Raw genomic sequence first — 14,499 nt, forward strand, 5'->3', positions numbered from 1 at the left:
TGTCTTTTCTATTTCCTCAACATCTATTTCTCTTTTTATCCATATATTGTAATGTTCACTCTTTGCTAACTTGCTTGCTTTTGCTAATATATCTTATGCTACTATTTGTACATACATATACTAAGGCTTTTTCCCCCTTACAAGGGAGGTAGCCAAAAGGAAAAAGGCATAAAATCATTCCCACCCATTCCATACCTGAATACACTCCACACCCCTCCACCCTCCCTCTTATCTTTGCACCTTCTGGGTGACGGGTCATCCCTGCACCTTGTCCATTGCCCTGGGTCAGAAGCAGTGTCGCAAGACACAGCACATTCACAGCAAGGTCACTTCATTAAATCGACGACCCCCCCTCTCCGTCCCCTCATGCATTAACCCCTTCCATACGGTGCCGCACACGTAGGCGTCATGGACTTAGATCTCGGTGGCAGCAGCCAATGCCAGCCGTACGACGTGTCGTAATAATACTCGCATCATAAAATATAGTCACCGCTTATATCGATCGTTCTCTCTTCACCCGTGAATTTTGATAACCATAGAAAATGCGATTACAAAAGAATTAGAAAGAATGTCATTATGGAGGGGCGACTACAATAAATATAATCAAGACGCCGATATGGCAGCCTCGCGAATACACTCGCTCCCCATGACGCCTACGTGTGCGGCACCGTATGGAAGGGGTTAAAGGAGAAGACGGGGAGAAATCCCTTCGGGCTGCATCAAATTTTGCTCACACATACTACCTCACCCCCCATCCCCCTGCCCATTCCACCTCATGCATCACTCATGTTCACTCCCTCCACACCTGCCTTCCATACCTCTTTTACTAGTCTTTCTTCACTCATTCTTTCCATGTGTCCAAACCATCCTAATACTCTTTCATCAACCCTGTCTCCCAACTCCCTTACCACCCCTGTTCTCCTCCTTACCTCCTCATTTCTCACTCTATCTAGCCTAGTAACCCCCATCATACTTCTCAGACACCTCATCTCAAACACATTCAAACTCCTTCTCTCTTCCTCTCTTATGTTCCATGTTTCTGCCCCATACAGTGCTGTTGGCACAATCACTCCTTCATACAGTCTCCTCTTAGCATCCATTCCCAAATGTCTATTCCTCATTGCACTTTTTAATCCACCAAGGCATTTACTCGCTTCTCTCAATCTACATTCTACCTCCACCTTCACTCCACCTTTTCCTGCCACATTTGCACCCAAGTATCTAAAACTACCCACTTCCTCCAGTCACTCTCCCTTAATGCTCACTTCCAGTCTACTGTCACTTTCACCCCTTGTACTTCTCATCACCTTACTTTTACCCACATTTATCTTCAGCTTTCTTCTATCACACACTCTCCCAAACTCTGTCACCAACTTCCTCAATCCCTCCTCCGATCCTGCTACAAGCTCAGTGTCGTCCGTAAACAACAGCTGGCTCACCTCCCACTTTCTCCATTTTCTTTAACCATCTCCAATCCCTGACCCACTACCCCCTTGCATTACCTCTCGCACTACCCCATCCATGTACAAGTTGAACATCCAGGGTGACATAACACATCCTTGACGAAGTCCAACCTTTACCTCAAACCTCTCACTCTCTCCATTTCCAATCCTGACACAAGCTCTACTACCCTCATAAAAACTCTTGACAGCTCCTAGAAACTTTCTCCTATCCCGTAAATCTGCAAGACCTCCCATAGTGCCTTTGTGTCTACCCTGTCTTAAGCCTTTTCCAGATCCATAAAAGCCCAAAAAACATCCTTCCCCTTTCCTATAGCTTTCTCACATATCTGTTTTACCACAAAAATCTGATCTACACAACCTCTACCCGTCCTAAACCCACACTGTTCCTCATCAATTACTCCCTCTGTTCATCTCCTAATCCTCTCAATCAAGATCCTCCCATAAGCCTTCCCAACTACACTTAACAAGCTAATCCCTCTATTTGTGATCTTAGTTTTATTGTTAGAGGTCAATTTATCTCTAGAATTTTGTCCCATTCTATGCACTTCTATATCTTTCTCTGCTTCTTGGTCATTATCTTGTACTTCATTTAGAATTGTTATTGCTGTTTCTTTTTCTGCTTTTTCTCTCATGTACCTCCCCAGACCTTGTTTTTCCTTTAATCCATATACCACAATACACTTTTTCCCTCTCCACTGTATCTCTGACCCAATTTGCTTTTTCTTTGATCACTTGAATAATTGTGTCCTTTGCATTTTCCTACATCTGTTGTTGGACTATTTCTGTATGAAGGAGTGATTGTGCCAACAGCACTGTATGGGGCAGAAACATGGAACATGAGAGAGGAAGAGAGAAGGAGTTTGAATGTGTTTAAGATGAGGTGTCTGAGAAGTATGTTGGGGGTTACTAGGCTAGATAGAGTGAGAAATGAGGAGGTGAGGAGGAGAACAGGGGTGGTAAGGGAGTTGGGAGATAGGGTTGATGAAAGAGTATTAGGATGGTTTGGACACATGGAAAGAATGAGTGAAGAAAGACTAGTAAAAGAGGTATGGAAGGTAGATGTGGAGGGAGTGAACATGAGGGGACGTCCTAGGATGAGGTGGATGGATGGGGTGAAGGGGGCTTTGGGGAAGAGGGGAATGTCTGTTGAGGAAGGACGGGAGAGGACAGAAGACAGGGATGAATGGAGAATGGTTGTATATGAATGATGTTATGATGCATGAGATGGAATGGGCGGGGGGATGAGGGGTGAGGTAGTATGTGTGAGCAAAATTTGATGCAGCCCGAAGGGATTTCTCCCTGTCTTCTCCTTTTATGCATGGGGGGTTGCTGATTTAATGAAGCGACCTTCCTGTGGATGTGCTGTGTCTTGCGACACTGCTTCTGACCCAGGGCAGTGGACAAGGTGCCGGGATAACCAGTCACCCAGGAGGTGCTAAGATAAGAGGGAGGGTGGAGGGGTGTGGAGTGTATTCAGGGATGGAATGGGTGGGAATGATTTTATGCCTTTTCCTTTTTGGTTACCTCCCTTGTAAGGGGGAAAAAGCCTTGGTATATGTATGTATGTATGTATTTCTTCATTTTCTGCTTTCATTCCATTTCTTAATCTACAAATTTTCCTCATCTAAGTTTTCTTCAATTCTGTCAGACATTGCCTGTATTTTGTGATTTATCTTTTTTTTTAAGTTCTCACTATTGATAGTATCATTGATTTTCATCTTTTCATTTTCACATTTAACCACCATTAGGTTTTTTTTAAGTCCCTTAGCTCATTATAGAGTGAGAAATGAGGTGGTGAGGAAGAGAACGGGGGTGGAAAGGGAGTTGGGAGATGGGGTGGTTGAAAGAGTATTGGGATGGTTTGGACACATGGAAGGAATGAGTGAAGAAACACTAGTAAAAGAGGCGTGGAAGGAGTGACCATGAGGGGGCAATCTAGGATGAGTTGGATGGATGGGGTAAAAGAGTCTTTGGTGAAGAGGGGAATGTCTGTTGAGGAAGGACAGGAGAAGACAGGGATGAATGGAGAATGGTTGTATATGGATGATGTGTTTTCCATGAGGCAGAATGGATGGGGGGTGAGGGAGTTTGTATGAGAAAAATTTGATGCAGCTCAAAGGGATTTCTCCCCATCTTTGCATGAGGGGACAGAGAGGGGGTTCACCGATTTTATGAAGCAACCTTGCTGTGGATGTGCTGTGTCTTGTGACACTGCCTCTGACCCAGGGTAGTGGACAAGATGCAGGGATGATCAGTCAAGGAAGTGCCATGATAAGAGGGAGGGAAGAGGGTGAAGGGGAATGGAGTGTGATTAGGGGTTGGAGTGTGATTAGGGGTTGGAATGTATATGTATATATATATATATATATACCAAAATGTACGATTTTTTTCCTTTGAAATTTGTTCTCAATACTACAGATGAAAGGTCACACATATTTATATAATCATACAAGACTCACTTCCCTCACATCTTTCCCTATGTTGTTTACTGCTTTCCATCATCCCTGACCCCAAATGCACCTTTGCATGTGCTTACATGTAGTTACATGCACATATAGGGAAGAATGTTTACACTTCATAAGGAAAATTACCCTAGTATGTAAGTAAACACTTGATTATTTATGTATATATGATCTCTGTATTTTTTATTTTTTCTAAGATATCCATTTTTGATGCTATTTTTTTTTTTTTTTTTTTTTTTTTTTTCTCAGATTAATAATAACATGAATTTATACAAAGAAGAAATACACATATTCAGAAACTCCTTGTAACTGGATCCTCTGTGTCTCCATTAATCCTGATACAGGATGGATTACTATATCTTCAACTGTTCCAGGTCACACAGTAGCATGACAACAAAGTGGGAAGGAGCATGTTTAATCCCTATAATGAAACAAAATAAACCACTTAGGAGCCTACCTTCATACAAACTTCTCACATTTTCATGTTCTCAAAACTGATGAAACTTTAGATTGATCCTGGAGTAAACCAAAACATACAAACCTTCTTCACCAAATGAACACATGTCTCATAAGTGTTACTCAACAAATATCATATCAGTCAGTCAATCAGTTGCTGCCTTGAGTTTCATACATATATACATACACCAAAGGCTTTTTCCCCCTTACATTGGGGTTTCACAAAGTTGAAAATCCACAGCCCCACAATGGCTGACAATGGTCCTTTAAATGTCCCACAGACCTCCCTGAGAAGGAACTTTGGATTGTTATGTGTGTTGTATCAGTATGGGATTGTTTCCATGTGTCACCAGCTCAAAGTGTTAAGAGGAAGAGAAGAGTAATTGCTGGTTGTCAGCTCCACATGTGTGAAAAAATGTAAGAAATACAGTTGAAGTTAACAATGAGATCTTGGGCCCAGTATCATCTCAGATCTGCACCTCCTAATGGAGGTGAGGAGGGTTGATGGGTTTTGAAAATGGGAAGCAGCTTTGATGTCTTGCAGGACCACCACATTCATGTACCCGTCATTGGTCCCATATTAGGTAGTTTCCATAAGTATCATTCTGTCATTAGAGATGAATGCAATTTTTGACAGTCCCAAGGCACATACTATCAGAAACCTTATTCTTACTTATTCTAAGGGCATCACACCATGCTAATCCCTTGGTCCTTTGACCAGGTGTGTCCTCATAGCCCCGTCTCTTGACATTTCATCCATTCATTGGAGTTTACTCCTCAGGTGTTCATATCTTCCTTCACATTATGCATCCAGCTTAAACTTGACCTACCCATTGGTCTGGTGCTCATGGATCTTCGTAACATTACTTTTTCATAAGTCACACAACTTCCATCCAGGAGATATGTCCTGCCCTTTTGAGTTGGTGTGTGTGTATTAGAAATTAGTGGCAAGTCTGAGAGGTTCATCAACTCATTATTATAGCATGTACTCTGTTGAAGTAGCTTCTTCATTCCATACTGGCCCCCAGGTCTTCCTCATAATGCCATGTTTGAACACACCGAGGTTACCTTTTTGCCTTTTTGAGATGTCATCCCCTCACAAAGTGTAAGATATAAGCATGATCAAGAGACTACAAAAGAATAGGAACCAAAATGATTCTCAGCCTGCCTTGCAGATAAGATGTACAAGAAGAGACTAGCAGCACCAGACCTTCTATTATCAAAGGGTTGAAGAGAAAAAGGGAGATACATTGCAGTATTCAGATCACAAAAGAGAGTGGACTGAATTGATGAAGAAAATTTCTTGAATTAGGATTAGAGAGTATCATGGTCATGAGAACAAGTTGAAAAAAAACATGTTTGAAGGATGTGGAAAATCATTTCTGTATAGATTCATACATTCTTGATGTAAAAGGATTGTGTGTGTGTGTATGTATATATATATATATATATACACATATATATGTATATATATACATGTGTGTATATATATATATATATATATATGTGTATATATATATATATATATATATATATATATATATGTATATATATACATATATATAAATATATATATGTATATATATATATATGTATATATATATACATATGTATATATGCTGGTACATTGTGACAAGTTGATGAAGATGGAAAAAGAAGTCACGGGTCTAGTTCCAAGTTCCTGAGTTTATTCCTGACCAGTTTAGCTCTATATTTCTTCAGAGGAATGTGAAGAAGCATAGACCGAAACCGGTCAGGAATAAACTCAGGAACTCGGAACTAGACCCATGACTTCTTTTTCCACCTTCATCATGTATATATATATAATATATATATATATATATATATATCAGACAATTTCCTTGACAGTGGCACACGGGATTCGAACCCGCTGTACTTGGAAGCAAACTTCCAAGACACCAGCCTTACTCCGCTCGACCATCGACGGTATAAAACCTTGAGAACTCATAGTCAATCTGACTGTCGAGATTGGGGAGGGCGCTAACTGCACCCCATACACACCATTTCACCCCAAGGCCAACCGCACACGTGGGAGGGGTAAGGACCGGAACGAATCCCTTTCACGCTATCTTCAACTTAACTATCTGATTGTCTGATTGATGTCGCTGTTCACTAGCGAATTTCTCATATAGTTAAGTTGGCAATAGCGTGAAAGGGATTCGTTCTGGTCCTTACCCCTCCCATGTGTGCGGTTGGCCTTGGGGTGAAATGGTGTGTATGGGGTGCAGTTAGCGCCCTCCCCAATCTCGATAGTCAGATTGACTATGAGTTCTCAAGGTTTTATACCGTCGATGGTCGAGTGGAGTAAGGCGGGTGTTTTGGAAGTTTGCTTCCAAGTACAGCGGGTTTGAATCCCGTGCGCCACTGTCAAGGAGATTGTCTGATTGATGTCGCTGTTCACTAGCGAATTTCTCATATATATATATACATATATATATATATATATATATGTATAATATATATGTCTATATATATATATATATATATATATATATATATAAATCCATATTGGTGTAGCCAGATAGTATATTCTCTTGTAAACATACGAGGTTGAAGGCTAAAGAGGATTCACTGTTGATTATTTTATTGTGTGTAGCTTAGATACAACGCACAATCATTTTATCTTCAAATTTGACGTATCTTAGTAGTTGTCCTATTGTGGCCGACGTTTCGGAACTTCCTGGTTCCATCTTCTGGGCGATCTGATGTGCAGTATCTCTTGATGTCGTATTTATTCATGGAGTTGGGATCATAAGGCTTTTTTGCAGGAAGAGGTCTCCTCTGATTGGTTGCCTAGGACCAGACCTCTAGTAACCTGGATCCCCTATTGGTCCTAGGCAACCAATCAGAGGAGACCTCTTCCTGCAAAAAGCTTTATGATCCCAACTCCATGAATAAATACGACATCCACAGACACTGCACATCAGATCGCCCAGAAGATGGAACCAGGAAGTTCTGAAACGTTGGCCACAATAGGACAACTACTAAGATATGTCAAATATGAAGATAAAAAGATTGTGCGTTGTATCGCAGCTACACGCAATAAAATAATCAACAGTGAATCCTCTTTAGCCTTCAACCTCGTATGTTTACAAGAGAATATATACATATATGTATATATACATATGTGCATGTGTATATATATATATATATATATATATATACGGAATATGCTGTTTCCGTATCGTCACCAAATCTCATGAAAGACATTGACAGACTAGAAAAAGTATATCGGCGAGCCACAATACTGATCCCAAATATAAAGAATAAATCATACGAAAATCGACTAAAACATATGAATCTGTTTTCCCTAAAAAAGCGTAGACTCAGAGGTGACTTGATACAGGTCTTTAAAATTCTAAAGGGAATTGACAACATCAAAAGTGACAAAATTTTCACATTGAATGAGAATCAGACAAGAAACAATGGTTTCAAACTGTCTGGAAATAGATTCAATTTGGAAGTGGGTAGAAACAACTTCGCCAACCGTGTAGTTAACGAATGGAGTAAACTTCCTGCACAGGTAGTGCAATGTAGTTCAGTTCAAAGCTTTAAGAATCATTTAGATAAACACCTAAGCAAGATGCTGTAATGATTATGATTTATTTTATATTATTTGTTTTTGTTTTGTTATCATTTGTCTGTTTGATTCTCATTTATTATTAGTTATATGTCAATTTATTATTACTATTTACCTGTTTGTTTATTATTTAACTATATGCATTTATTTATGTATTCTATTTATTTACATTATTATAGTTTTTATTTATTGATTTATTATTATGATTTATATAGATATAGGCAAAACTAGAATCTTACAAAACAACCCTTTCAAAACAGACCACTAAAGTCCATACTCGAACAACTGCTAGACAAGCCCCACAGAAAAATCACTCTCACACCTGATGGGAACCATACTGGTATGCCTGTGCCTAGGACACCATCCATCATTAAAACAGTATCAACACAGAATAGGCCTGGCCACAGATTCAAACTGTCCCAGATGCAATCACCACATAGAGGACACAGAACACTTCATACTACAATTCCCCACACCAACAACCCAAAGATGACAACACTACATCTTCCCTGAGTGATTTGGGTCCTGCCCAGAGGCTGTTGCTGGTTACATGAAGACTGCAGGTTTTTTTGAGAGAGACTAGGGGCAATGGAATGATTAATTGATTGGAACCATACATGAATTCAAAATAAGGTATGGTATGTAGAGAATTATAGGCAGGACCCCATGAGTGCAGCTTCCTTTGTGTATACTACAATTAGGTAAATACAACAAGAAAGCAACTCCCGCAGTATACTCAAACGTTCTACAGAGAGAGAAAGAAGTGAGGCATTTTATAAATATTTTCTCTGAGTATTTACATAGATGTTAAATACGGTACCTGATTGCAATCTGATCTCCAGTTGGGAAAAAAGATAGACTAACTAGCATCAACATTAGCATGGAAGATGTAGTCAAACAGATAGACTTAAACCCACAAAATACCCAGGTTCAGACAAAAATATTGTAAGTGCTAAAATAATAAAAACTTGAAGTCTGAGTAGTTAACAGAAATATTTAGTAAGTTGGTAGACTCTGGATTCATGCCTATTTCTTGGGGGCAGGCAAACATTTGTCCTGTATTCAAAAAGGGTGATAAATGTTTCATGCATATCTACAGACCAATCAGTTGGACATGGTTATAGGTAAAATGCTGGAATTATGAACAGCAAATAATATTGTGGCATTTAGAGAATGAGTTGCAGCATGTGTTCACTAAGGGTAGGTTGTTTGTAAATAATCTTTTACCCTGTTACACTAATGTCTTCAAGGCAGCAGATGACAATGATAGTTATGATGATGTATACCTCAACTTTAGCAAATTGTTCAATAAGGTGTCCCACCTACTAAATAAATGGCCCATTTTATTTATATATATATATTATATATATTATATATATATATATATGTATATATATGTATATATATATATATATGTATGTATATATATATATATATATGTATGTATATATATATATGTATGTATCTATATATATATATGTATGTATATATATATGTATATATATATATATATATATATATATATATATATATATGAAGATAGGAGGGTGGTAAAGAAACACACAAGTCGGAGATGAGTTTATTTCTCTAACGTTTCAGCTTTTTACACCTTCTTCAGTGAGACTAACACTTAGTCTCTCTGAAGAAGGTGTAAATAGCTGAAACGTTAGAGAAATAAACTCATCTCTGACTGGTGTGTTTCTTTACCACCCTCCTATCTTCATCTGTCCAGATGGATAATACACACACACACATATATATATATATATATATATATATATATATATATATATATGGATTAGAGCATGGATGGAAGCACTGGGTCACCATCCATGGTGTAAAGTCTAAATGGGGGATTTCCCCAGGGGGTTTTGGGTCCCACACAGATCATTATGTATATAAATGACTTGTGCAATGGGATTAATAGTGATGTTAGTAAGTTTGCAGCTAACACTATAATAGATGCCATATTAGGTTGGGAAGATGCTGGGAAACTGCAGGAGGATCTTAATCAATGGTTTGAATGAAATGGCAAATGGACTTCAATATCCCTTTGTGCAGTATTTTAAATGTAGGATTACACAACCCAGCTAGCAATTATAGCTTAGGTAATGCCATATTTAAGAAACCAGAATGTGAAAAGGACTTTGGAGTGTTAGTGAGGCTGGATCCTAAATCCAGGAAACAGTGTATTAGTGCCAGGAATAGGGCTAACTGGGCATTAGGATTTATTGCTCTGACAGTTACAAACAAAAGTTCATGGGTAATCATTAAGCACTATGTGGCAATAGTTAGACCCATCCTTGACTATGCAATATTGATCTCTGTCCTATAGAATGAATATTAATTCACAAAAGTCAGTACAGAGGAGAATGACTAAAATGATACATGTGCTTAGAAATTTATCATACATAGACTCTCAAAGGATTACAAAGGTGGAGCATGCTGACAGGAGACCTTTTGCTCCATGACTAGGACGGATGTGGAATTTTTTTATAATAATAAATAAATAGATAAATAAAAAGATGATAATATAAATAATAATAGATTAAATAAATAAATGCATAGGTATAGATAAGTAATAAACTGGTAAATACATATACCAAAGGTTTTTTCCCCCTTACACGGGGGGTAGACAAAAAGAAAAAGGCATAGAAATCACTCCCACCCATTTCATTTCCCAATATTCCACTCCCCTCCTCCCTCCTCCCTCCCTCCTATCTTGGCACCTTTTGGATGACGGGTCATCCCTGCATCCTGTCCACTGCCCTGGGTCAGTAGCAGTGTCGCAAGACACAGCACATCCACAGTAAGGCCGCTTCATAAATTCGGCGACCCCCCCCTCTCCATCCCCTCATGCAGAAAAGGAGAAGACGGGAGAAATCCCTGCGTCAAATTTTTCCTTATACATACTTCCTCACCCCCTATCCCCCACCCACTCCCCCTCATGCATCACAGCCTCATCTATACACAACCCTTCTCTATTAACCCCTATCTTCTGTCCTCTCCCATCCTTCCTCAACAGACATTCCTCTCTTTTGTCAAGCCCCTTTCACCCCATCCATCCATCTCATCCTAGGACACCCCCTCATATTCACTCCTGCCACCTCCGCCTTCTACACTTTTAACTAATCTTTCTTCACTCATTCTTTCCATGTCTCCAAACCATCTTAATACTCTTTCATCGACCATATCTCCCAGCTTCTTTTCCACCCCTGTTCTCCTCCTCACCTCCTCATTTCTCACTCTATCTAGCCTATTAAAACCTATCATACTTCTCAGACATTTAATCTCAAACACATTCAAACTCCTTCTCTCTTCCTCTCTCATGTTCCATGTTTCTGCCCCATACATTGCTGTTGGCACAATCACTCCTTCATATAACCTTCTCTTAGCATCCATTCCCAGATGTCTATTTCTCATTACACTTTTTAATCCACCATGGCATTTACTCGCTTCTCTCAATCTACATTCTACCTCCACCCCCACTCCTCCCTTTCCTATCACATTCGCACCCAAGTATTTGAAACTATCCACTTCCTCCAGTTTCTCACCCAATACTCACTTCCAGCCTACTGTCACTCTCTCCCCTTGTACATCTCATCACCTTACTTTTGCCCACATTTTATCTTCAATTTCCTTCCTTCACACACCTTCTCAAACTCTGTCACTAACTTCCTCAATCCCTCCTCTGACCCTGCTACAAGCGCAGTGTCATCAGCAAACAACAGCTGGCTCACCTCCCATTTTTCTCTTTTGATGTCAATTCCTTTTAGAATCTTAAAAATATGTATCAACTCACCTCCTAGTCTATGCTTTTTTAGGGAAAACCTTAACTTACACTCTTTAGCAAGATGAAGAGTGCAGGTTGATCTAATAAAGGTATTCAAATGGGTCAAGGGTGTTGCAGGCAAAGGCTGACATATGGCAGCAGGGCAGGACTTGTAGTAATGGACACATTTAGGCTTAAGGAGGAAATAGGCAAGTACTGCTTTACCAACAGTGGTTAATGAATAGAATAAACTCAGTAACCATGTAGTGAGTGGTGAAACATTTGGTTGTTTTAAGAGAAGAATAGATAACTTTATGGATAGTGATGACAGGTGGTAAGGGACATGGAACTGCCAAGTGTAGGCCTTATGGTCTCTTGCACTCTCCCCCATTCTTATGTTTTTATCTACAACAGTTGACCCCAAGTACACCATAGTATACAAGTCAAAAAAACATACATTCAGATCATAAAACAAACACATAACTAGATCACCAAATACAATACTTCACCAGACAACCCAAAGGAAAAATCACTTCCAAAACACAAAAGAATAACAGCCAACATAGTACTAGCACAGGATTGGCTTGACAGCAGACAGTAAGTGCTCAAGATGCAATTATATATACGTACATACACCAAAAAGGCATTTACTCCATATAAAGGTGGCGGCCAGCCAAGGCATACACCCACCCTTCACCCATCACATATCCATCCAACACCCAGTTATTTTCCCAAGTATCTAAGTTCCTTGTGGATGAAGAGCCATCCCTGCTTCTCACCCACTGCAGGGGTCATTAAACAATGCAGAAAGACACACCACCTCCTCCGCAAGGCCTGTCAGTCAAAGCTGATTTACCTCCACTGCTTCGTGACTTGACAACCTTCCCTCCTCTTCTGTTTATGAATAATTAAAAGAGACAAAAGGTGAAATCCCTTTGTGTCAGTTAATCATCCATTCACACAAATCTCTTGCCCTCTACCATCCTAGTTCAACACATTCCCTATTTACCTAAAGTCCCCTTTACCCATATCTCTCTCCATCCATCCATCCATCCATCCATCCATCCCATTCTTGGTCTTCCCCACAAGTTCACTTCATCCACCTCTGCTTTCTACCTCTCTCCCTTTTTGTTAGTCTGTCTTTACTTGTTCTGTCCATATTACCAAAGTATCCCAGTATTCTTTCATTAATCCTAACTGCCCTTTCCACCTCTGCTCTCTTCTTCACTTCCTCATTTCTCATTCCATCCATCCTTATAACTCCCACTATGCTTCTCAAACACTTCATCTCAAACGCATTTAAATGACCCTTGATATTTAAAACTATCCTTTTTTGCAATCATTCTGGACAATACCAGAAATATCTTTGTAGTTGGATTCTAAGGGGCCACAGTTCATCTCAAGAGGGGAAAGACAATACACATTACCATAGATCTGGCATTATAGTAACTAAGCTCACACCCTGCCAAGTTACTGCCAATAAAAAATTGCTTAGACCACAGTTGTCTCATTAATAAAGTACTTTCTTCAGTTGCTGTAAATATCATCAAGTAATATTATTCATAGAGGTAATTTAGAAATTTACCTTGAAGAGCATCTTCAAGTTCTTAAATTTAACCAATATGTTATAGTAGTAATGGTAGTAATTGTTGCTTTGAGTTCTGCTCACTAGAAACTCACAGTCCTACAGAAACTGGGAACAGTCATCAATCCCTCCTACAGATCTCTGGGAAGAAATTTTGGATTGTTGTCTGTTGTATTAGTGTGGTACTGTTTTTGTGTCACTGGCTGAAAGTAGTAGAAGGAAGGGAGCACTTGCTGGTTGTTAGCTCTTCATGTATGAAAACATTTTTAGAAATACAGATTAAGTTGACAGAGAGAGACTGAGTGTCATCCCCTCAGGACTACACCTGATGGAAGTGAGCAGGCTAGGTTAGGTTTTGAAAATGGGCAACACTGTGGTCCATCTTGCACGACCACCATAACCACCTCCCATCTTTGGTCACTTTTGTAGTAATCAGTCAGTAAAGTAGCCTTTTAAAACATTGCTGAGATGGTGCTCCTGGTTAATGTGTTTGCCTGTCTTGAAAATTAGAATATGCTTGTATTGAAACATATACATTATACTGTTTCCATGCAGGTATTTAGTTTTCTTTTTTTCTTTCTTTTTTTCAGACTAGCAGAAACTAGTCGATAAGAAGCCATGACCTCCAAGAAATTCCAGTTTCGGATGCCTGTCAGTAAAATAATAATTACCTGTATTAAAATATTCATATTTTCATACAGGTGTTTAATTATTATTTACATTTCAGAGTTCTGCAAACACCTTGAAAAGCAGAAATGGCCTAAATTGTTATAATTATATTAAATGTTTTTGAAGGTTGCTAAAGACGGTTACACAACAAATGGTAAAGGAAGGTCCTTGCCTTAAAACAGTTAAACTGGAAGAGTTGTACAGAAACATGACTGTACTCCAAAAGCTGTCTAGAGCCCATTTGAAAGCATTTTAAGTAAAACACAGATACACACACATACACAGACTAAAAGTACTAAGGTCTACCAACTTTGGAAGATTTAAGAGAAAGAGGTGACATGATTACAGTGTTCAGGTCATTAAAGGGGATAAATTGCATTGGTAGAAGAGATTTCCTGATTAAAGATGGGAGGGCTTTAAGAGGTCATGGAAGTAAATTAAGAGCACCTGTTGACTGTTGAAAGGATGTGAAGAAATATAGTTTTCCATAA

General features: G+C 39.2%; 1 protein-coding gene across 7 annotated transcripts in view; it reads left to right on the forward strand.

Moving 5' to 3' along the window:
* Positions 1-14,499, forward strand: part of LOC143029539 (uncharacterized) — a 169,569-nt gene that overhangs the window by 19,994 nt on the left and 135,076 nt on the right. The window contains exon 3 of one of the 7 annotated variants that reach the window (XM_076192193.1): positions 13,930-13,990. The exons of the other annotated variants lie outside the window; for them this stretch is intronic. Coding sequence (XP_076048308.1) covers positions 13,958-13,990 — 33 coding nt within the window. The 5' untranslated portion in view covers positions 13,930-13,957. The remainder of the gene's footprint in view (positions 1-13,929; positions 13,991-14,499) is intronic. 7 annotated transcript variants of the gene reach the window in all.

Source organism: Oratosquilla oratoria, chromosome 11 (assembly GCF_046742065.1).
Source record: "Oratosquilla oratoria isolate Oo_2021 chromosome 11, ASM4674206v1, whole genome shotgun sequence".
In the NCBI taxonomy this organism is placed as follows: domain Eukaryota; kingdom Metazoa; phylum Arthropoda; class Malacostraca; order Stomatopoda; family Squillidae; genus Oratosquilla; species Oratosquilla oratoria.